Source organism: Cryptotermes secundus, unplaced genomic scaffold (genome assembly GCF_002891405.2).
Source record: "Cryptotermes secundus unplaced genomic scaffold, Csec_1.0 scaffold346, whole genome shotgun sequence".
Lineage (NCBI taxonomy): Eukaryota > Metazoa > Arthropoda > Insecta > Blattodea > Kalotermitidae > Cryptotermes > Cryptotermes secundus.
This window is the reverse complement of record NW_019727093.1, coordinates 373,391-398,962: the sequence shown is the minus strand read 5'-3', so window position 1 is coordinate 398,962 and position 25,572 is coordinate 373,391. Positions and strand designations below refer to the sequence as shown.

General features: G+C 40.4%; 1 protein-coding gene across 1 annotated transcript in view; it reads left to right on the top strand.

Moving 5' to 3' along the window:
- LOC111864369 overlaps positions 1-21,826 on the top strand; it is a 34,719-nt gene extending 12,893 nt beyond the window's left edge. The window contains exons 3-12 of the mRNA XM_023851579.2: positions 3,077-3,194; positions 3,815-4,060; positions 6,681-6,893; positions 8,859-9,046; positions 13,213-13,449; positions 14,179-14,418; positions 18,324-18,443; positions 18,580-18,662; positions 19,867-19,908; positions 20,027-21,826. Coding sequence (XP_023707347.1) covers positions 3,077-3,194; positions 3,815-4,060; positions 6,681-6,893; positions 8,859-9,046; positions 13,213-13,449; positions 14,179-14,418; positions 18,324-18,443; positions 18,580-18,662; positions 19,867-19,908; positions 20,027-20,159 — 1,620 coding nt within the window. The 3' untranslated portion in view covers positions 20,160-21,826. The remainder of the gene's footprint in view (positions 1-3,076; positions 3,195-3,814; positions 4,061-6,680; positions 6,894-8,858; positions 9,047-13,212; positions 13,450-14,178; positions 14,419-18,323; positions 18,444-18,579; positions 18,663-19,866; positions 19,909-20,026) is intronic.
- Positions 21,827-25,572: the final 3,746 nt, after the last annotated feature.

Here is a 25,572-nt window from a genome sequence, read left to right as displayed (position 1 = left end):
CAAAACAGTGCAGTCAGTGCATAAATATGTTTTGTAATAGGCCTCTATAAATTTGCCAACCTGCAGTAATACATTTGATCTTAAATTAAGAAATTAAAATATTGTCATGTATTATTGACTGGTTGTGGAGTTTGGATTGATAATTGGATTTACTGAGCTCTTACAGCCCGTTGCTACAAATAACTGTTACAGTTTCACCAATTACACTTGTAGATCACTACAACTACAGCACATATAAAGTCTTCTGTTTATATTTCTGTAGTCGCTAGTTATTGCTAGGTAACAGCTGCTAACAGTGTGACTCAAGACTGTCTGCTACCTGCTGATTCCAACCTTCAACTGACTGTCAACTGACTTGCTTGTCCAGTTGCTGCTCAGCATGGATCGCATAGAAAACACCACCTCTGTTGTTGTATCAGTATCTATTGCCGCAGAAACATGTTTACCGCGCCGTTTCCTAGCAATGGCCACATTTGTTTGTTCCACTATTCTGGCTTTCAGCCATCATGTCACAATATGAGGCCTGATAATAAAGTTCATGAAGTCACCACTGTGTGCTTGCCATGGCAGTAGTGGGCAGAAAAATCAGTATGGTATGATGATGTTGGCATATCATTGTTTCACAGCTGTGTTGTTGTTGATCTGTGGCAGTCTCTTTCTGAGTAGTGTCTATTATTATCTGAGTGCGTTTTGGTGTGCCATTGCGAGAATGTTGGAACAAACATTAAATTTTTTGTTAAATTTGGCAGGAGTGGAAGTGAAATCAGAAAAATTTTAGTGCAAGTTTATGGGGATAATGCTGGGGAGAATACAGCAGTTTACAAGTGGGTGACACGGTTTTCTGAGGGAAGAGAAAGTGTCACTGATGAAGAGAGATCACAATGGCCAGCAATCAGCAGAACTGAAGAAAACATTGCAAAAGTTTGTCAGATTGTTCTTGAAAATCGTCAGCTGACTGTCAGGAGCATAGCACAGCACACTCTACAGAGAAACAGTTAGGAAAATCTTAACTGACCAGGACTATAAAAAATTCGGAACTGGAAGAAGTGATCCTTGAGAGGCATACATGACATTTAAGTATACATATTTTGTATTGATCCTTTCCTTCAAATTGAATCATATGAATCAGTGAGGCAAGTTCTCTTGGGCCTGTCACGATTTTAACTGCCTGAGGCTCATTTTCTGTTGCATGTTCAGTGTGATCCAGAATAAAGTCAAGTGAAATAGTTCACGTAATGTATGTTTACACTTTACACACATGCAGAGAATTCTAGTTACACAAACCCATATTTAGTATGTTAAACACATTTTCAAACATTCTATGAAGTGTGTTCTGTGTTGTTGACCTCAGAACCCAATGTGTAGTTTTATTCAGTTGTATAATGTCATAGGAAATGGGTTTCTGGTACACTTTGTGCCATCACTTCAGGGTTATGAGTTGATGGATGGAAAGTCTCCAGTATCTTCTTCTGCCTCATAACTTCTCCTTCTCAGTTTTGCCAGCTTATTTTTTTCTTCTTTATGTCTTCCAGTACCTGGAAAAACCATCTTATTCTGGATCATCCCATAGGTCTCTTTCCTTAGTATTATGATCAGGATCTGTTTCTGTCCCCAGGTGAAAAGGGGGGAGGCACCTGCACAGTTGCATTTATTGGAAGAAGGTTACTTTAAGACTGTGATTTGTTATCTCTAGTGGACCCAACTGAGTAGAGGCTTCCAGTCTTTTCACTTGAGGACGGAAATGGATCCAGTTTCCGAGATTTTGTCTTCTGTTTAGGATACTGTACGATGTGCAAAGTCCAGAAACCCAGTAATCCAAAGCATGATATACCACCATGAAAACTTTTAGTGCGGATTAACAGTGTTGAAATCTGAAGGTGATATTCATGTATAAATCTTAAGATACACTGTGTGTGATGTACATTCTTTAAGAAGAATAGTTTTTCTTCTGTCTGTACCTTCTGCCCAACCTAATCTGTAGGATAAACATAGATAAGAGAGCTTGGGTGTCTAGTAAACTTAGGTCAGGTAGAGTTTATCTGTAAACAGGAAAGTATAACATACTGAGTCAGGCATGTTGCAATATGTATTATCACTTCTTGAGGTATGTAGTACACAGTGTTGTCATTTCTGGCACTTTATATGTGTTGTTGTCACATTTAGCCATTCATAGATGATGCTGTACTGTTCTTTAGTAAGCTGTAAATTTCATGGAATTTGTTTGTGATTTAAAATGGCCTCAAAGCACTGATTGAGGGCTGAAAGATGAATATGGATATGTACTAACCTCGTGATGAAAATATACCTTCAGGTGATGAGACTGTAGAAGACAGTAATCCCGATGTGAGTAAATATGCCATGGTTGAGGCCATGAGGTCAGCAGTGAACATAGGTATTCCTTGCTTTACAAGAGACTAACTGCATGTCCAGTATCATTCTTGAGGAATTTGTGTGAGTTGGTGAAGATGAAAGTGTCTTTATGGAATCCAAAGGTTTACAAAAGCTCATTTGAACCTGTCCCAAGGCAGTTTAATCCATTGCATATATTTACGATGTATTTGTCTAAAATATGTCTTAATATTTTTCTCTTGTCTGTTGAGCAACCCAGAAATCAAGACATTTGTTTGTCCTCTTCAGCAATAGTCTGAAGAGTCATGAATAAAACCCTAAAATTTCAGTTACCTCGGTTTTTTGTACTTATGGAAACTCAGGTTCCTTTGGCAATGTTAAATTTCCATGGGAATACACAGTGTTAATGGGAAATCGGTTAAGGAAGAGACCTAGGTGCAGAGGGAGGATATTTGCAAGCCAACAGATCAGGCACAGTTGTGGTAAGATAATGTTAATGTAGATCTTAAAGAAGCATGATGAGAGGGTGTGAACCAGATTCATCTGGCTGAGGACACGTACTAGTTGTGGGCTCTTGTGAGCAAAGTAGTGAATCCTTGGGTTGCATAAAATTCTGGGAATTTCTTGACAGTCCATGTAACTATTAGCTTCACAAGAAGAACTTTGGTCCATGGAGTTAGCTAATTAGTTAATTATTATAATATGTGTATTGTGTGTTTGGTATCAGGAGGGTATTAGTGGAGCTTGGACATCTGCATGGATTTTGGCCCAAAGGCGAATGCTGTTCTATTGTGTGCAAGATGGAAGTTTGCAAGAGGCAGATCTCAGGAAAGCAAGGTGTATAGGTGAGAAGTAATTGTGTATTATTTCTTCTCTGTTTCATAAGTAAGTTCTGACCAGCTGCATGATTGGAGAAGAAATAGCAGTGGGTGGACCCTGGAGTCCGTCTGGATGTGGCATGAAGAGAGAAGTCACTGTCCCTATCATTAATTTAATTCTGGTCATCCACTCTGTAGGCAGTCACTTTAATGACTGAGTTACCACACATTACGCATATATTTACTAAAACTAATGGTAGGTTTTACCCTTCAGAATCCTAGTTAATACCAATATTCAATCTTTTGCTTTTAAGTGTGGTCATACCACAAGGTGTTTTGCACAGAAAATATAATTTATTAATTGTTAAATATTTTTAGTTGTAAAACCATTTTCTTTTTATAAAATTTAGAAACTTAGTATCTGTGTTGTTTTACACATATACTATCATTGTTATACCTCCATTATTGTAATTTTTTTCGTCTTAAGTATTATATACTCTGCTTTATTTTAATTTGTTTACATTTTTTGTTTCTTTTCTCCCGATTTTCATCTGTTGTAATCCTTGGCACTGTTTACCTTTTATGCACTTACGTCTTGCTAGAGTCAGGCTCTGTAATAAAGGAATTGAATTAAATTATTGTTATAGTACTGCAAGACACCAAACATGAAGCGTCAACATTATGCGTGACAGAGAAAGGTCCGCTAATCTTGGTAGACTTCCCAGGACAAGCTCTGTACTTGCAGATGGATGTTGTAAGGGAGACTGTTTCTTGGCATAGTGTCATTCATGCAGCTGCAGTCGACAATGGACTCCATCTTGCCCAGCAGCAGCTGACTCGTGAAGAAATACCAGTCATAATAGACAAGTGCATAAACTTTGTGTATGCACATGGTAGGTTTTACATTTGATTGCAATTTCAGAACAACTTGGGTGCTGTATGAAATGGAAGACACATTTTATTTTGTACCTTTCATATCTCAGTAATTATGGATGAACACATTTCCTGATCATGAAAAAACACATTAAACATTATGGTATAATGTCTGCAACATCTTTGTTTTATCTGTAAAGTATACATGTGAAGTCTGTTAATTCATGTCACTGCTATGCTGGGATATTATTTGTATTTGAATAATAGACTTAACTGTTTGTGTGCACAGATAGTCCGTATTCATTCATGATCAGTATTAATGGTGTTATGGGACTACTATGATATACACATATACAAGGGCAATTCGAAAAGTCTTTGTCCCTATATTTTTCAGTCACAATAATACACATACAGGGAACTCAAAATACAGGCAGTGTTCTAAGTACCTTTGACTATTTTTCCACATGGTCACCACCTCAGTTCAGGCACTTGTCCACCACAGGCACCACTAGTTTGGAGATGCCACTGATGTAGAATTTGGCCAGTTGAGCGCGGAACCACCACCAGACAGCGGTTTTCGCATCGTCATTGGAAATGAACCTCTGGCCTGCCAGGAACTTCTTAATTGGACCAAACAGATGGTAATCACTGGGGGTGAGGTCTGTACTATATGGTGAATGCTCCATAATCTCCCATCCGAATGACTGCAGTCGGGCAGCAGTCCTGTTTGCCACACGAGGCCTGGAGTTCATGGAGAACTACATCATCCATGAGAATACCCGGAAGTGACTGCAGTCATTTGGATGGAAGATTATGGAGCATTCACCGTATAGTCCAGACCTCACCCCCAGTGATTACCACATATCCGGCCCACTGAAGAAGTTCCTGGCAGGCCAGAGGTTCATATCTGGTGACCACACAAAAACTGCTGCCCGGTGGTGGTTCTGCGCTCAACCGGCCAAATTCTATAACAGCGGCATCTCACAACTAGTGGTGCGATGGGACAAATGCCTGAACCGGGGTGGTGACTATGTGGAAAAATAGTCAAAAGTACTTAGAACACTGCCTATATTTTGATTTCCCTTTNAGCCCGATACGTGACAGTATTATTGTGGCTGGAAAAAAATAGGGGTGAAGACTTTTCGATTTGCCTTTGTATTATCACGAAAGTAGAGTAGTAAATGCTGTATTCTGTAACGTATTAACATTTTAGTATGTGTGTGAGTATGTGCATGTGTGCATGTGTGCATGTGTGCAAGTGTGCATGAGACCACCTCTGTGGTCTCGTGGTCAGAGTTCCTGGCTACAGATTCGAAGGTCCCGGGTTAGATTCCCAGTGCTACAAGAATTTCTGAGAAGCAGTGGGTCTGGAACGGGGTCCACTCATCAGCCTCATGAGGATAACTGAGGAGCTATTTCAAGGAAATAGCGGCTCTGGTCTAGAAGACTGAGGTTAATGGAAGTGGGAATCTGTTGCGCTGATCACATTACACCCTCTATCCGCTAAAGTTGGCACTAACTTCGCCGATAAGGAGTGGTCGCTCAGTCAGTATAGTTCTCTTGCGGACTACAGGTCATGGAGTTTTAGTGTGTGTGAGTGTGAGAGAAGATTTAGCATGTGTTTTATAATTATATGAGTTCAGCAAAATGTTTATTACTTTGGTCCTGGGTCATTTTGTTATTGCTCCAGAATGCTCCACATTTGTGACAGGAACACATAATCATGAAATCTGTATTTTACTCCTCTGTAGGACCTGGATATGCATGTCATTTAATTGTAACAAATCTTATGACAAAAGTTCTGAATGAAAATTTTAATAATTAACATCACAGTTGAATGGTTAGCACTTTTACTTTGAATTTGAGAGATTTGGGGTTTGTTTGTTGGTTTTGAGCTGGCTATCTCACTTCAAGATTTCCACCATTTTCCCAGATCTCTTAGTTTATTTTAGTTTTCCTCTGGGCTATGAAGATTGATGATAAAGAATTTTGCTCTTATAAAATTTTGGAATCAATATTACAATTTTTTTAAACACAAAATGCAAAACAACGTATTCAACTTGTTATAGAATTGTTATTTGTTAAGAAATGTGGGTGGCATATGTTTATGAATCAATGACATATCATGATTTGTAGCTGGCCATTGGCAAGCCTATGCACGTGTGTCAGTGACAGGGATGCTTGGTGCCTTAGTTGCTATTCCCATATTTTTAATTACTCAGTTTGTTGTCCTTATTTGTTATGTCTTGAAAGATGTCATTAAGTTCAGCTTCAAGTGGAACAGTGAAATAGCATAGAAAATATACAAACTGTTGTTTATAATGGGTAAAAAATTGTGTTTTTATTGCAACTGTAGACCAGCAGATTTCCATAGGAGCACATCTTCACTTACATTATGGGCATGAGTTGAGGAATGGGGTTTGCATTAAGGAATTTCACAGTACACAACCATTTTCAGTGACCACTCTTTCTTTGAAGTGGGGTGTACTGTACCTTGAAATATGCAACAATCCTCCATTTACTTCCTTCAGAATTAATAATAATTGACAAATGTCCTTCAATTTGATATAAACCTGTTTAGTTTAGAAAGTATCACTAAAAAGGAAACCTATTCTACCAAGGTGGCTCAATTTTGTGTAGGTAGCATGTCTGAAGGCATTTATCGCCGTAGTGGTGCCAATTCAAGCGTCACACGATTATTGACACTGTTCCGGAAGGATGCATGGGCAGTTCAGCTTACACGACAGGAGTATAACGAGTATGATGTTGCCAGTGTGCTGAAGCGGTTCTTACGAGACCTGCCAGAGCCCCTGCTTACCACAGAGCTACACTCTCAACTATGTGAAATTGCAGGTATTTTTCACTCTCCCATGGTGCATGGTAATGTATGTATCCAGTATTTTGGATGTTCCTCTGTTTGTTTCCCAGCACAAAATTGGCTGTTTGAGTGATGCATTTTATGAAATTCCTCAGTTGAAGGAATTTTTTTTAATTCGCTCAGGGGGGGGTGGAGTCCAACTGGGTCCACTCGGCACAGCGGCCACTGATTGTCCTATTGTACCTGCCCCGGGTGATTATGATGATGGAAAATTTGGTGGAATGAAGATTGGCAGGGGAAACCGAAGTACTCAGAGAAAACGCACCCCAGTGCCACTTTCTCCCCCACAAATCCCACTTGACCAGACTTGGGCTCGAACCCGGGCCGCTGCGGTGGGAAGCCAGTGGTTAACCGCTTGAGCTATGGCGTGGCCTTCAGTTGGAGGAAAGCACAGTGAAGTCTGTTTAATGAATCTGTGAGGAAATACTATGTCTTTCACTAAATAGATAATATTCAAAATTGTGTCAAGAAACTGTTCATTTTCTTACAAGGCTTACAGTGTGTAATCGTATTATTTCATTGCGTAAGGAGTTATCAAAACTGTTTCTTCATGAATAGACACATCTCGAACAGTAATTACCAAGAGTTTTTTTCTCCTGTGGGATGAAGCTGACTACATACCTTCATTTAGCACTGAGATAAGGAATTTCCTTTGGTGCTACAGCCCCAATTTGGGCCTTGGCCTACCTCCATGAAACTCTCTTGTTTTACTTCAGTTTACTAGATCTTAGGCATTCAGTAGGACTCCTTGGGCGGCTGATCAGCTCATCACAAGGCCTCTACCTGTACACAAATACTAAACATCCGTGTCCTGAGTGGGATTGGAACCCACGATCCCAGCTTCTGAGCAAGCGAAGACAGTGCATGCCTTAGACTGCTCAGATACTGTGACCGGCACGATGAGGAATGCATGGAGCTGTATTCCCACTCCCCATACATGATGATGTGTTTAATGGAGCAGTGGAGCAACTATACATGGTACTGAAGTGCTGAGAGGGCTGGAGCAGCAGGGTTGCTGTAGACATACATCAAGTGTTACAAGTTTCGGCCATTTCTGCTGAACAGGCTGGTCTAGAGCAGTGATTTTAAGCAGTGTACCGTGGCACACTGGTGTGACACAAAGGGTCTGCAGGTGTGCCACGGGAGTTTGGGGGAAGGTCAGAAAGAAGCAAGAAAAATTTGGGAATAAAAAATCATCGAACACCATGATCAACTATTTTAAAAAACACAGCAAGTAGAATTTTAGCCATTGAACTTCTAAACACAATCTTAATGCTACTTTTTTAAGGGTAAAATCTCTCCTTAAAAATTGATGGTGTGCCTTGACAAATTTAGGGCCTAGTTCAGTGTGCCATGAGTTGTGAAAGGTTGAAAACTGGTCTAGAGGTAATGGTCTGGGCTTGTGTTTGAGAAATTCTCAGTTGAAAACTCAGCTGGGACACTGGCTATCCTGGCTGGCTACCATGGTTTTCCTCAGTCCATCCAGGCAAATGTCAGGACAGTACCTCAGGCTGTAACTGACACCTTCCAGATTCTTAATTGGTCCATGACTGAACCTTTCCAATTCATCTGTTGTCCTGCTATCCAGCGCTGCATAGTTTTGATACTGGAAGTGTCATTATGTAGCCCAAGAAAAAGAAAAATAATAATTTCTGAACTATTGTCTATTCTGACTGAAGTTTTTTATTGTTTTATAATGTTTATGTAAGACCTCCAGGTGAATGTTTTGTTAGTATCTTCACATTAGTCATGTCTTCCTTTTTACATATCCTCATCTCTCATAATTCATGATCATCTATCTCTTCATTCATTTCTATATAAGCTGTGCTGTTGAAACAGTGTCATGTAATCTAAGAAACAAATAACCAAGCTTAGGTGCAAGGGGCTACATTACCTTTACTTTGCTCCAGTCTCAGAGTGACCTGCTATTAATATTCTAGCTGGAAAGAGGGGCTCTGATAAAATGGTACCTTATCGTCGAGTGCTGGAGCAACTTCCGCCTATTAACTACCTGACAACACGCAAACTTATTGGCCACCTGCACTTCATTCATGAGCAGCATGAGAAGAATCTGATGCCAGTGGAGAACTTGGCAGCCATCTGGGGGCCAACCCTCATGCATATCGAGGTACTGGAATGGTTTGGATTAATATCTGATTTTCTGGTTCAATTCTATGCCCCATTTCAGTACAGTAACCGGCAAAATGAAGAGTAATGTTTGCATTACTATTTACTTATTGATTTATTTTTTTTTATTGTTATAATTCCTAATAAACACCAGTTATGGTTTGTGCCCACCTGATGAGGGTGAATGATTTTAACATGGGAGTATTTGTAAGATGGGATCCACGATTTCGAAGGTAATGGCTGACTGTGGTGTTTACAGTTTACATTGGACTCTTAACCATAGTAAGTTCTGGCATTCCCTGGATTCATGTACTTTGTATTATTTTGAAATGTCTTTCACAAAAATAAAAATTGTTTAATTGAAAACGCCTACAACTTAAATTATGTCTTCTTGTTCATGACACCATGTAGTGAATGCTGCCTGCATCTTCAGTGTATTTCTGTGCTGTCTCACCCATACAATGTTAACATCACACAGGAATGCAGTTCAGGTTTTTTCTGATATGAAAACCAAACATATCATGTAGAAATACCTTTTTGAACTCCTTACTTCTCATTGTTTTTCTCTTTTTCTGAATTATTAGTAACAGAACAATTTGTTTGGGGGTTTGTATCTCAGAAGTGAACATCGTTTTTCCAAGAATCTTCCATCTGCTCTTTCTCAACTTTCAGAACATTGACCCTTATTGTACAAGGTGGTTCAAATATTACCGAGACTGATTTGTGTGTAAACAAGCTGCACTGCACATCAGCTGTGCTACCTTGAGAGAGTGAAGCCACAACCTCCACCCTCCCTCCTGTTTGGGTTAGAACCTGTTCAGTCCTGTCTGGGAGTTGCTAGAGTGATGAGTGAACAGAAGGTACCGCGGATCATGGAACAACGCATTGTGATCAAATTCCTCGGAGAAAACGTCGCGTCCGTTGAAATTCACCACAGACTCCACCAACAGTATGGGGAAGAGTCTCTCTCGCAGACCTGTGTGTTTGAGTGGTGTAAGTGCTTCAGAGAGGGCAGAGAGTCCGTGAAGAATGAACCGCATGATTGTCGGCCGCAAACATCCGTCACCAAACCAAACATTGATCGTGCAGACACGCTTGTGCATGAGAATAGGCACATCACTATCAGGGAACTTGGAGCAGTACTGTCTGTCAGTGTTGGTAGTGTAGAAAACATCGTGAAATACCACCTGCACTATCACAAGGTGAATGCACAGTGGGTACCGTGCACTTTGATGGACGAACAAAATGGTGGGTACCATACACTTTAATGGACGTGAACAAAATGGTGTACGTGCAAGCTGCCAGTCATCTCCTACAGCAGTTTGAAGACGAAGATGATGCATTTTTGAAGTCTATAGTGACCACTGATGAAAAGTGGGTGCACTACTTCATTCCCGAGTCCCAGCAGTCATCACGTGAGTGACGGCATACCAGTTCTCCCAAACACAAGAGAGCATGGAGGAGCCGTTCGGCAGGAAAAGTGATGGCAGCGCTCTTCTGGGACTGGCAGGGTGTTATCCATGTAGACTTTCTGACAGATGCCAGAACAGTCAATGCAGCTTATTACCCAGACCTCCTGGCAACAGACATGAAGGAAAAGTTCCGATCCAAGCAGAAGACAGGTGGAAAGCGGGTAGCCTTCTTTCAAGACAATGCATGCCCCCATATGGCCAAAACACCAATGGAAACTTTCTGGAAATTGAAATGGAACCTTCTGACACATCCACTGTACAGTCCCAATTTGGCCCCAAGTGATTTATACCTGTTTGGAAGGCTCAAATCAGACTTGCAAGGTATGCAGTTTGTGGACAACGCTGTCATCCAGACCGTTCAGGAGTGGATATGCCACCAACCACAAGCATTTTTTGTAAAGGACATCAGGATGCTTCCAGAACATTGGGAAAAATGTGTTGACTCTGGAAGGGAGTACGTTGAAGACTGACATGTGCAAGTAAGTGTTTGGCAATTATGTTTTTTAAAAAAGAAAATCAATCCAGGTCATATTTGAACCACCTTGTACATGCATCCAAATGTTTATGTTTTATGTATAATTTTACATTCATAAAATTATCTTTATGCTGAACAATCAGAAATTTACCACTGGCTATAGCTGCAGACGATTATGTCTTTCAGTCTGCTTTGTACAATTAATTCTAACAGACTGCATCATTCATTCAACCCTGATAGGTACACCAGACATGTTTCCATACATGTAAACAAATTCCGTTTATGGGAGAGAAATTAAAAATAATATGCTATCTCCAAATTATGATCATCTGGGTTGTGGCATCATCTAGTCTTCTAAAGGAATACTAACAGTATTTAGGAAGAATATATTGCCTGTCTTCTGAATCTAAGTGAGTATGGCGAGTATGTGGTTAGGCTCTACAGGCAAGTTGCAACGAATGTCACCACGACAGTGAGACAGGGGAGACAGCACACATTCCAGGCCTGTAGGATAAGTGAACAGGAGTTGTGACAATACAGTTTTTTGGGGTCCCACATCAGAGGAGGAACACAGAATTGCAAGAAATGAAAGTGGTAACTCAGATCCATGTGATGGGAAGAGGAGACTTAACCACATGCTAATTATACACACTTCAACCCTGAAGATGGAGGCAGCATGTTCTGCTGAACATTAATATACACCCACAAGCCTACATGATGTCACAGTTCGAACAATTGCTGCCGTATAAGTCATATTACCATGCCTTATCTATAGAGTTGCCAAAGGTGGAGCTTACAAGTGGGTTGGAAAAATAGTACGATAGTGAAGGTAATGGCTTGCAGTTCAGTTCTAATGACCTTACAGCATGCAGTGGAACTTTGACCACAGTGTATGAGGGGGAACCCAAAAATAACCAGAAACGACCTGTTGCATGCGCATGCTTTGTAGTTACGAGTTGTGCTGCTAGGTGGTGTTAGCTGGGGGTCTCCCGCGACTGTTAGTGAGCTGGCGTCAGTCTGAGTTAAGTGGTTTGTCTGTGGTGCTCTGTTGTGTGCGTTCCTGTTTCAACCCTTTGGCGATTAGTGAGATGGCCGACCAGAAGGAACAAAGAGTGTGCGTGAAATTGATGAAGATCGTCGAAAGACCATTGACCAACTTTCTGAGGAAACGAACATCTCATGGAGCACGGTCCAGCGAATTTTAACCGAAGGTTTGCACATGAGACGGGTGTCTGCAAAATTTGTTCCTCGCTTGCTCGGAGATGACCAGAGAGAAAACCGCGTGAATGTTTGCCGCGACTTGAAGAGTGAAGTGCAGAACGATCCAGAATTTCACGCACACTCTTTGTTCCTTCTGGTCGGCCATCTCACTAATCGCCAAAGGGTTGAAACAGGAACGCACACAACAGAGCACCACAGACAAACCACTTAACTCAGACTGATGCCAGCTCACTAACAGTCGCGAGAGACCCCCAGCTAACACCACCTAGCAGCACAACTCGTAACTACAAAGCATGCGCGCGCAACAGGTCGTTTCCGGTTATTTTTGGGTCCCCCTTCGTACTCTCTTAAGCAGCTGGTCACGTTGCATCTGAAGAAAACAAAATGCTGTCTTTCTTTGAGGCAGCGAGCATCAACAGTAAGAACTGAAATGGAGCAGATTTGTGCACCAGGGCACCAGCTGCTTACTTACTTACCAGCCCAGTGATTTATATATGTACACTAGTGGTTTGCAGGATCCACATATGCCTGTAGAATTGCAGTTGGCAGCTGCAACTCCATCTAGCAGCAAAGGAAAATAGCTGTGTTCTCAAATATGAATATTTTGTCTTGTCACGGTGTGTTAATGATTGGATATCATCTGGAAGGAGCATTAATAAACAACTGTTATTGGGTATGGTGAGTGAATGTGTGAATTAACAACTCCATGGAGTATAAACCCTCTTAAGAAGCTAATAGCCACTCTGCTGGTCTAGAAATTCCCTGCTGTTTATGGAACCAGAGTGATCATTACCATGTTTGCAAGAACCCACTGCTGGATCCTATAATTAGCCAGTTTGAATCCAGTTCAGACTACCAGCCCTGTTTGATTAACTGTAAAGCAAATGAACAAAAGGCTGTTGTATCTGTTATGGATTGCACATTTATTTTACCACTTTGAATTTCATTCAGTAAACAACAGATCTTTGGAGTGACTTGCTTGTGTATTTGAATTTCCAGGGTGACAACTTAGTGTGGGCAAAATCAGAGTCTGAAGTTGTGTCAGATTTGATCCTGCTATATTCCCAAATCTTTGAAGTCAATGAAGCTGAATTATCACTTGAGAAACGTATGCAGGAGGTGCTGGAGCGTTATCATTCTGCGAACAGCTCAACCCCACAGAATAAATCGTCTGGTGATCTGAAGATTTGGGTTCATCTGGAACATAAAGATAGCTCCAACTGTGTAAACATAACAGTAAGTGTGGATGTAGTGCAGAAGGAAAAAGGGCGACATTTTCTTACTGTATTTGGAAGCATGTGTTGCTTATAGCGCCGTGTAACATTCACAGTTGCTCTCCCTCCACTGGATATTAGTTATCCTTCACTAATATACATGCATTTATATATATGGTACCAAACTTCAGGCATCCTGTAAGTGTTCTGTTTTTTTAATTTGTGGGCCTGTTATTCAAAATATTGTCACATATTCAGGGTTTGTGTGACTAATAGTAATGGGTTCTGGATTTGATGTTTAGGTTTATTGGCACTTTACAATTACAGTCAATTATAACAGCTTACACATTACAACTCCTGTCTGATGAATGCTGTATGAAGAATCTCGGACTAATCTGAATCTCCCTAATTTATGAATATAACTGCCACGTGACCTGAATATAAGTCACCACCGTGTTTAACCGTTAATTGTCCTCTGTTATTCTGTGTTATCTGTTGCTACAAAACATCTTGTGTCTAGCAGTTTGCCACCTGGCAACGACTCGTTCAGTGCTATTCGTTGTAGCGGGAGCTTGGATTTCCAAGCTGTTGCTCATCAATGGATGTCTGCTCTGGCTCCACCATTCTGGCTTTCAGCTATCATGTCACAATATGATATGTGCACTCCACCTTTCCACTTATTATTCTCTAAGTAGTGACACTTAGCCACAGACATGTTAAGGATTTTCATTGTGTTTGTTGCTGGGAACAGGTAGGACCACAGAGGCTGGCTGGAGAAGTGTGTGCAGAATTGGCAAGTAAAGTCTCTCTCCCAGCACATGAGCTTTGCCTTGAAGAAGTTGTATGTGGGGGAGCACTCACACGACCATTGCATCACATGGAAAGAGTGCTGGATGTCGTGCTGCGTTGGGGCTATTGGAGTGACATCGATCGGAAGGACAACTGCCTAGTTCTTTGTCAGAACACAGTCTTCAAAGAAGCAGCAGTACAGGTCTGTAATTATCATGGGTTATGTTTATTAACAAAAATCTGGGACAGTGCAGTCAGTGTAGTGACTATTCTATGGGCTGGATTACTGAAGACTCAGTGTTCAATTCTTAGCAGGGGCAAGATATTTTTCTCTTCTTCATAATGTTACCAGCTCTGAGGCTCACCCAGCCTCTCATGTATTGGGTACCAGTGGCGGCTCGTAGCTAAAATTAGTGGGGGTGCTGCTCCAGAAAATTTGTAGCCTTTGTTTTAAAATTGTATAAAAGGAAACAAACATGTATAAAAAGAAAATTTATTCAGAAACTTGATAAAATCCTAAAAGAAGAAAATCAAACATTTTTTACTTACTTTAACCTAAATTGTTACAGTTCAAGCTTAATCTATTCATTTAAAAATGAAATCCATTCTTTTTAACCTTTATATTATGCTCATTGATTGAAAGTCTGTATGCCTCACTAAGTTTCTCCTTAATACTTACGGTTCCTAAAAGTGACAGTGAAACTACATTATCAGCGTGCTTCTTTGACTTCTCATGCTTTTCAGTTTTTTCTTTCATTTTGTTTATATTTCTAATACCATCTTTTGTCCACGTTACATCACCCCCAAACAGCAAACACGGGAAGCAAAGCAGTGCATTTTTTACTTCACAGCCGCAAAGCCAACTTTTCCGTTTGTACCATTCAGAATTAAAGCTACGAATATATTTCTTGTTCTTGCTTATGCCTGGCTGAGATATTAGAATATCAGGTGTTAAACGACCTCTTTTCTTAACTGCAACTTTCTCATGGAGAGACAGTTGTGAAAACTTAAGCTGTTGAAGTTCACTTACAGTCACAGAACTTATTTCTCGGGGATGCAAGGCCATGGTTAAAGTTTTCTGTTAAATAAAAGAACCGAAAAGAAATGAATCAAATAGAATAGCTGGAAGCAGGATAATAATCTAATTCTACAATTAATTCACATTCAAGAATATGGTACATGGTTTTTAAGCACAACACACGCGGAGTAAAAAAAAAACTACCATCAGTACGCCAGGGTTGGCGTGGTCGGCACTGCGGGAAAGACAGTGCTCTCTCTCGCTCTATCTCGCGTGCAGCTTCCTATGTGCGCATGCGCACAGTCAACAAACACCTCTCCCGCTGGAACTGTAAAACGCGCAGTTCCATACAAAGATTTGGCTACTGACATTAAGCTTAAGGATTATATATTGTATTGTACAAGTATAAAGAAAGAATTAAAGAAAAAAGGACTCATTATATAAATGTTATCGATAATATCAAGTGGAAATTGGGGGTGCTGCAGTTCCGCAGTGCCTATACGCAGGCCGCCCCTGGTACTGAGGGTTCTTTCAATGTGAGTAAAGTGGCAGGTGTGAGGAGTTAACCATTCACCTCCATCTAGTGTTGAAATTGAGAGTGATGTAGCTGTACTCCCACTCCTCCATACATCTTCATGGCTTGGTGCTTAATTATATGAGCCTAAGGGTAACATTGCTTTTCTTACTTACATATGAACATGTTTATTCCGGGTGTAATATCTTTTACAGCTGTTTGGATGAAGTTGCTTTCTTTGCGAACTAAAGGTATTGTGTGTGCGCGTGTGCGGATCCCCCCCCCCATAATTCAGGCTTATAAGTTTATTTCACAGCTTGTTCTGTATATAGTATGCTGTATAGTTTGACAGTATTGTTCACTAAATTACACATAATTAATAAAATAAATGTATGTATTGCATGTAGCCTGTGCTAGGTTCATTTCCTTGATTGCATGATTCAGCTGCAAAGGTTTTATGGCATCAGAAGAGATTGCAACAGTGTTTCTCAAAGTGTGTGCAATGGAACACTGGTTTGCCACAAGAATGGTGGCAATGTGCCATGTAATTTATATGGGGCTGTGGCCAGGATGGCAGAAAATGAAAGTAACTTAAGGAAAAATCTTGACTAAGAACAAACAGACAAAACAAACTCTGTGGCCTTTACACTGAAAGCGAACTATGCCGATCGAGCATCTGCCGCTTGTCGGCGAAGTTAATGTCCACTTTTGCAGATAGAGGCTGTTGTGTGGTCAGTGCAACAGATCCCCACGGCCATTAATCTCGATTTTCTAGACCGGAACCACTGTTTCCTTGAAATAGCTCTATCCGCTCTATCCTCACAAAGCTGAGTGGACCCCATTCCAGACCCACTACTTCACAGAAAATCTGGTAGCACCGGGAATCGAACCCGGGGCCTCTGGATCTGTAGCCAGGAATTCTGACCACTGGACCATAGAGGGGATCAGTCTTGACGAGAGGAACATTAAATTGGAATTCACTTGTAAATGTACAGGTGGTTCAAATATGACCGGGACTGATTTGTGTGTAAACAAGTCACACTGTGCAGCAGTCGTGCGACCTTGAGAGAATGAAGCCACAACCTCCACCCACCCTCCTGTTCGGGTTAGAACCTGTTCAGTCCTGTCTGGGAGTTGCTAGAGTGATGAGCGAACAGAAGGTACCACGGAGCATGGAACAACGCATTGTGATCAAATTCCTCGAAGAAAATGTCCCATCAGCTGAAATTCACCACAGACTCCAACAACAGTATGGGGAAGAGTGTCTCTCACGGACCCGTGTGTCTGAGTGGTGTAAGTGCTTCAGAGAGGGCAGATAGCGTGTGGAGAATGAAGCGCATGATCGTGCAGACGCGCTTATTTATGAAAATAGGCGTATCACTATCAAGGAACTTCGAGCGATGCTGTCTATCAGTGTTGGTAGTGTAGAAGACATTGTGAAATACCACCTGCACTATTGCAAAGGTGAATGCATGGTGGGTACCACGCACTTTGATGGACTTGAACAAAATGGTGCGCATGCAAGCTGCCAGTCATCTCCTACAGCAGTTTGAAGACGAAGGTGATGCATTTTTGAAGTTTGTAGTGACCACCGATGAAACATGGGTGCACTACTTCATTCCTGAGTCCCAGCAGTCATCACGCGAGTGGTGGCATACCAGTTCTCACAAACCCAAGAGAACACGGAGGAGCTGTTCGGCAGGAAAAGTGATGGCGCAGTTCTTCTGGGACTGGCAGGGGGTTATTCGTGTAGACTTTCTGACAGATGCCAGAACAGTCAATGCAGCTTATTAGTCAGACCTCCTGGCAACAGACATGAAGGAAAAGTTCTGATCCAAGCTGAAGACAGGTGTAAAGCGGGTAGCCTTCTTTCAAGATAATGCATGCCCCCATATGGCCAAAACAACAATGGTAACCCTCTGGAAATTGAAATGGAACCTTCTAACACGTCCGCCATACAGTCCCGATTTGGCCCCAAGTGATTTCATCCTGTTTGGAAGGCTCATATCAGACTTGCAAGGTATGCGGTTTATGGACAACAACGCCATCATCCAGATTGTTCGGTAGTGGATACACTGCCAATCACAAGCCTTTTTTTGAAAAGGGCATCAGGATGCTTCCAGAATGTTGGAAAAAATGTGTTGACTCTGGAGGGGAGTACGTTGAAGACTGACATGTGCAAGTAAGTGTTTGGCAGTTATGGTCTAAAAAAAGAAATCAGTCCTGGGTCATATTTGAACTACCTTGTTTGTAGTAGATATTCTGACTAATAAGAGAAAATTGTTGATGTTCACTTTAGCAATTTAAATCTGCAAAGCATACAGTTTGTTGAGGAGTACTGTCTTCTAGGCTGTGACGCCATATAGTCTGGTAGAATTTTAATGCCGTCGAAGAGGAATGTACTGCATCCATCTTCAGGGTTGATGAATAAGTCGGGCAAGCAAGTGACAAGCAGAGCACTGTGAAATGTTAGTAATAGTGTACCAGATACACAGCGTCACATCTCAGAAGATCATAACCACCATGAGAATTTTAAATTTGTGTGTAAATTCCAATTTGTTTCTTTCTTCTTCAGGCCAAATATCCATTGGCTTTGTGTGGGGATCTTCGTTTTGCTGATCGTAAAACCAGGTCATTCAAGGCATACCTGTTCGAATTCAGTCAAGCAAAGCTCTGTTATTACAAAGATAAAAGAGTAAGTATACCAAAGAATTTAAGGAAATTGAGAAATAATTTGGCCATTCTCCATATTAGGAGTGTTAATGGTGGCTGTGTCTTGTATTCTTTTCTAATGCTGTCACCAGGATGTCATGATTTCTGTTATGCCACAGGGTTCCGTAAAGCTGGGTGAATGGAAAATCGAAGACATTGTATGGTACTTGGGATATGAGCCAAAAAGAAATCCGCAGATGAGGTATGTACTTTGCTTTTAGAAAGATGTGAATTCTGTAAATGATGTAAGACAATGTTTTTCAACACTTCAAAGTTAATGAAACCTCTGGTAAAAAAAAAAAATAAAAGCCGCCGTTACTGAAAAACTATTTTGCATCTACAAGAAAACCTTTACATAACACTAACATGTTAACGCTGATCTACAGTGGAAATCCCATTTAGTGTTCTCTGATTTAAGATTCATCCACATTAGTGTTCAATTTCAGTGAGCCCAAGTCAGTAATCTCATTGTAAAATATCCTACATTTTAGATTTTCCTCAGTATAATTTTACTCTCTTAATTCCCTGCAACTCTGATGTTATGTTACTTGTCTCATGGCCATTTTTCATAGCAGACTAGTGGTTTGCAGTATTTTGCTTTCAAAAAATGAATAGCAGGTGATCTGTATATGTCCAAAGAATCATAAAATGTGTGTTGAAAGAGAAATATTTTGCCTTGTTATGGTGTTTTACTGTCTGACCTTGGTCAGATATGTTAATCTGGACAGAGCACTGATAAACGGTCAACTACAGATATGCAATTGAAAGTGTTATATCCACTTTTCCCCAAAGAGGCATTAAATTTCAGTTTTGCTGTATATTGTTTTTAGACCTTTTACATATTTACTGTAAGACTTTATTGGTTAACAGAAATATTTCCCCCTGTCTCTCTAAACTTTAAATTGGCCGTTTTTGGCATACTCCAAAGTGAGTTTATAAATTTAGATTTACATTCATAATGAAGTCTACCATCAAGACTTTGGTGGATTTGATATTCATGGTGAATCTTTGGATTCTGTTATATTAGTTATAGTTTATAAAAATACTGTAGCAGTAGAGGGTGAATGTGGACTTCTGATTGTGTATATGTGTACTACTGATGCATATTAATATCAATACTGTAATGGGAATAAATTGGTTTACATGTAATTTATATGGGTTTGGAGGAAAAATCAGTCTTAGTGTTTAAACCAAATGTAAATTAGTGCCCCATAAATTTAAGTTTTCAGAAGGGAGTTCACTTTATATTCGGGTGAATGCAGCAGAAATGTTACTTTTTCCAGAACATTTTACTAGAAAATAAAAAATTCATATGTATCACATATAGCATGTGGTGGCATTTTACTTGTTACCCAGATTTTTCATTTATCATGAAGGGTCTATTTTACTTTCATTTAACATTGCAGGTGGGCTGTCACCTTCATTGACAAACACAACAAGCCGGAAAGGTAAGTTAAATAATGCTCATTCAAGCAATTTCATTACCCCTTAAACTAAATGTTACATTTAGACATGTAGCCTGCTTTTTATTTGGGGGTGCCTGATTAAAGTCCTTTTATCTAACAGGTCAAAAGAGAACCCATATTTTGGATGTACAATTGCTGGGACATCAAAGGAAGAGCAGGTTCGATGGATAGGAGCAATGTTGGCTGCAGAACATCCACAGAATTTGCTGCCATCTCCTGTTCTTTTGCAGTAATGAGTGTCTGAAATAGAGTTGGCCTTCGAGCAAATCACAGACTTGTAATGCACATGACTTACATACAAGGGTTTTGGATTTGGTAAGTGCATTATCTGCCTCGAGCTTTTGTGCAAGTTTCTTCAGCTCCCTCAAACAAGCGCTGGAATGGTACTTCACATAGGTCACGACCACTTCCTGTCAATTTGTCTTTCATAATCATTCTGCAATACCTCTTTACTGTTTTTGTAACCATTAATTTTACAATTGGTAAAATAGATTAATCAAGAAGTAACATTATGCAAGTAGCCATTCTGCAGTTTGTGAACTTAGTTCTGTTTGCTTATTGATTATAACAGTACTTACTGTTTTGGTCCCAGGGGAAAGATTTTGGAGAGAAATGACCTTGGATCAAGACACATGGATGGAACAACAAAATTTTCTCAAGTGCCCCTACCCCCCCCCCAAAACAGCTTTTGTATTTGTATTTTTTCCAAGGTACAGTGTGAGATTAACAGAAAGATAGATATTGTGAATTACATTTGAATAGGTTCTCTGAATAATTTACTTTGTCTGTGGTCCTTTTTTAAGCCCTTCAGTGACAGAAGTAAGTGCAGAGGTTATTAATGTTAAATGGGATGAGAGGATGATTATGCACAATGAATTGGAAAGAATGAAGCAGGAATTGCTGGTCTCTAGTGTCCAGGTACTATCCCAGTATTGAACTCGAGTGGCAGAGGAAAATCGTATAACATCAGATAGGAAAGGCACTGCCCTTGCCAAGATTAAACCTGGGTACCCCCTAGGTGTAAGTTGGATGTGATAACACCATACAAACCTTCCTGGTCATAATAAGGTCCATTGAAACATAGAAACTTACTGGTCTTTGTATTGCACACTTTAAGACAGTCCCAGGTTCAGGTGCATGCTTTTGCCATTGTTTCAAATCCTGCCATGAATGTAGGATTTGAAGTTGTCACAGGGTTGGTTGTGAAGAGTTCTGTTTTCCGGGATAAAATGCCTTGCAGTCTGGTGAAAGTCACCCAGTGTAGCTCTGCTGTATTTGCTGTCTACTTCATCCTGGTTTCTTCCTTGGCTTACTCTTGAACTCAGAGAATGGAGCTGACGAGTTCCCCTAAAATGCCTTTTGACTTTCACTGGGCGTTGCATCCCAGAAGAAAAAACCCTTCCTCTCACAGATGTTTGTCATTCAGCGATTATATCTTCACCTACTGCCACATTTGCAACAGTTTGAGGAGACAATAAATAAGAACAAGTATTAATGTCAGGATTTAATTATATTGGGATGTGCATAATATTTTGGTGACAGTGTTCACTGTGGTTGTGTAAACTTTCACAGAGTGCCCTTTGTGAAGTAAAGGTGCGTTGTGATCAGTGACGTTCTGTGATAACATAGTATATGAAACAGTTGTCAGGGAGTGAACCATGGAATGGAAAAAAAGAAATAGCACATAATGACTGTGCGTTGTGTAGATGGATCTTACAATTAATTATATTTGAGAACAAAATTCAACAGGATGTCACGTGAATGATTGTCAAAGGAAATACTTCCATAATGATGTCTGATGACACCTTTGGAATCACAGTGCCTTAAATTAAAATATAAAATTTCAGAGGGATCATTTTGGTAAATGAGGTTTGTATTTTTTTCGTTTCATGCATCCTGTTGTCTTATAATATACAATTTCTTTATTAAAACTGTCACAACACAACTATATTAAGGTCAGTGCCTAGTTTGGCTCTGCTACATGTTTTGGCTATTAGTACTGCAGTTCAATATGTATATTAGCCATGTATTTGCCTGATGATGGCTATTAATAGCTGAAACATGTAGCAGAGCCACACTAAGCACTGACCTTAATATTGTTGTGTTGTGATGGTTTTAATAAAGAAATTGAGGTTTTTATGTTCATGTTCCCTCTAGGATGAGCGGTATTTTATGAAGAATTCTGTATGTTCAGGTGAAGGATCTGTTTGATGATGGGATAACATTGTCTTTAAATCGATGAAATGAATTTTAGTTTACTGACTTTTAGTGAAATTCTAAATTTTATGCGGTATGATGGTTAGTAGTATCATATGAATAAGTGACTTAATGTGCAGAGTTTTGATACTGGATCATGATGACAATGACAAATCTTGGTCATATAAGTCAACATACCAAACTTGAAGTTCTCACAGCAGTGACTGTTAAGATCCTGGTCTTCTTGAATGAGCCACCATGTGGTTTGATTGATAGGTAGCAAGTGTGCTGCCCACTTCCTCTTCCTCTGAAGCATTTACACCTACCTACCAAACTCTAGGGTGTCACCTCCCAGAAGACGTGACCTTCGTACAAAACAAGGATGGATGAAATGAGCATATAATCTACAAATTTATATTCCAATCTTAGGCATTTAGTTTTAATTTGATTTGTGTAGAAAATAAACTGTATTATAAATTATTTTTGTACAGTCTGATGATGATGAGCCAGGATAGCGTAGTCAGTATAGCAACTGGCTATAGGCTGGACAACACAATCAGAGTTCAAGTCCTGGTAGGGTAAAGAATTTTCTCTTCTCCACAGCGTCCAGACCGGCTCTGGGGCCCACCCAACCTCCTATCCAATGGGTCCTGGGGGTAAAGCAATAGGGGTGTGAAGCTGACTGCTCACCTCCAACTAGTGCCGAGGTCAAGAAAATGTGGAAGTATACATCCACTCCCCCATATGCCTTCATGGCTAGTGCTTAATTAGTTAAGCACAGGGTCAACTTTACCTTTTACGTCCCCCCCCGGCACTACAGCCCCAGTGGGCCTAGGCCTACCTCCATGAACTTTTCCGTTCACTTCGGTTTTCCCAGATCTTACACATTTGGTAGGACTCCTTGGGCAAGTGATTAACTCATCGCAAGGCCTCTACCTGTAGACAAACACAGAAAAATGCACACAAACATCCACGGCCTCAGTGGGATTCGAACCCGCGATCTCGGCTTCCGAGCAAGCAAAGACAGTGCATGCCTAAGACTGCTCAGCTACCATGACCGGCACCTTTTACCTTTACAGTCTGATAATAGGTTTATAGACTTAACATGTAAATGTACCTGTAAACAGTGAAACCTGTCTGATACAAAATCTGGATTAAGTGGAAACATCTTGGAAAATCTACCCCACTCCCAAGAATGTGGATTGAAAAGTAATGTAATATTGCATGTAGTAAATAGTAACTGTTGAATGGAGAAATGGAAAGGAAAGACGGGAATTTAAAGGATGATGGTCTCCATGTCATGGTGCTTAATTTATTACAGCTGTGCCTTCATCACATAATAACTAACTGGAAAGAGGATTTTATGGAACAAGTTGGCTCAAACAGTAATGTTTCTGTTTTGACTGAGGGATTTGTGTTTCTCCTCATTCTCTCCAGAAAAGTACCTTGTAGCAAAAATTAAACCAACATTAGAGAGTGCTTCCTTTTTCCCTCTTTTATATGAAAGAATAATTCTCTATATGGTATACATACTACTTTTTGAATTTATATATTTCAGTCCGGTAACTTCTTCCTTGGTTTCTCACTGCTGCTGCCCGGGTTCAATCCCGGGTCTGGTCAAGTCGGATTTGTCGTGGACAAAGTGGCACTGGGTCAGGTTCTCTTTGAGTACTTCAGTTTTCCCTGCCAATCTTCATTCCACCAATTGCTCCACAATCACCCTCACCCATCATCTGGGGCTGGTACAATAGGCCAGAAGTGGCCACAGTACAAGGGACTTAGTGCCACCCCACTAGCAATAATAAAAAACTTCTTCCTTCCATAACCATTCCAATTCATTATTCACTGATTATCCTACCATTAGATGCTATGTAGTCTTAGGTAGTATCATCATAGACCACAGATCTCAGAAAAGAGCAGTTTGTGTTGTTTAATGATACTTTGTCAGCTGCAGACATTATATAGCACCAAATGCAATGAGGATCATCTTGTATGGTGAGGCAGTAAGGGTGGTGGCAGTGGCAGCCTGTTATTTACCCTTCAGTGCAGGCATTTAAATTTTGCTGTTGTGGGGCCTCCTGTGGTAGTATTTTTTAATTACCCATTTAAATGTTGCTGTAAATTATATTATGTATCATAACTTTTGAACTATATGAGGTATAATTATGAATTTTTCACTGAAATCATCTTAAAATATGGTTTTATAATCTTACCTTATAATATGAGGGCCCTGTATCAGAGCAATGGAAGCAAGTGGATTAGAAGTTGAGTTTCATATGGTATTTCTTCTAAACACAACCCTGCCTCATATTCACTACACCAAAAATAAATTCTTTCCTTTTGCCATGTTTTGCACACACCACACATCTTTTTTGAGGCTTTGCTTTTTTCCTTTGGCTGGAATACGCTCCAGGAAATGTCTTTCTGTGAGTCTTTTAGGCGGCGGATCAACTGACGGACGGCCGTATGCAGGACGAAGAACACCAGAACCGTGATTTTCCACGAGGCCTTGTGCTAGTGAAAATCTGAACTTTAGCGTGCCCATATTTTTGTTATTCGGGAGACACCAATATATGACCATTGCGTTATGTATTGCTACATTGAGTAGCCTCTTGAATAACTTCTGATACCACTTAGTAAACTTCTTTCATTCAAGAAAGTACGGCTGTAGCATTTGATACATCAGATCCACTCCTAGCATGTTTTTGTTGTAATCACAAACAACCAAGGGCTTTGTTTCTTGTTTGCTTTATTCACAACCACACGCATATCATCTTTGTGGTATGTTGATATCATAGTCACTCAGCCATCGCAACTGTGAGGTCAGCATTCTAGTTAGACTGACTGGCAGAGCTGCAGGAAATTGAATCTTATGTTTACACGAACAGAGAGCACATTCTTTTCACAACAGCCCAGTGCAATCGTCATCATGCTGGATTGGTTCGTTCCTTATTTATGGGCCTTCAAAATTAAGCTTACACCTTGGCATACGGTGTACGGCAAATCGCAGATAGGACCATTTAAATACCAGCATACCGTGTATGGCAAACCACGCTGAAGGGTTAAGTACAGTTCTGACAGTTGCTTGAGAAGCATGAAGTAGCCAGTGCTCCATCCGAAAGTGGGACTATGCTCCACAGTCTTCATAATGTGCAGGCAGTGTTTATCCACTGTGGAATTAACACAGTTCTTAGTTTATACGTAGGTTTCTAAGATGCTGATCTTGAATTGAGTCCTGATCTTGGTCCAGCTTGTCATTTTGCATTGTTTACATGGTCTTGCTAGCTGATTAGTTCTTCCTCTGCTTCCTTCAGTTATGGTCTGCCAGTCTCTTCTCCGCACTATCAAATCCTTCCTTCAGTAATACAGTTCTTCTTCTTCATTTAGGAGATCTTTCTTAAGATACAGATATCTGACTTAATGTGTCTCTTCTATGCTTCTTATCTTGTG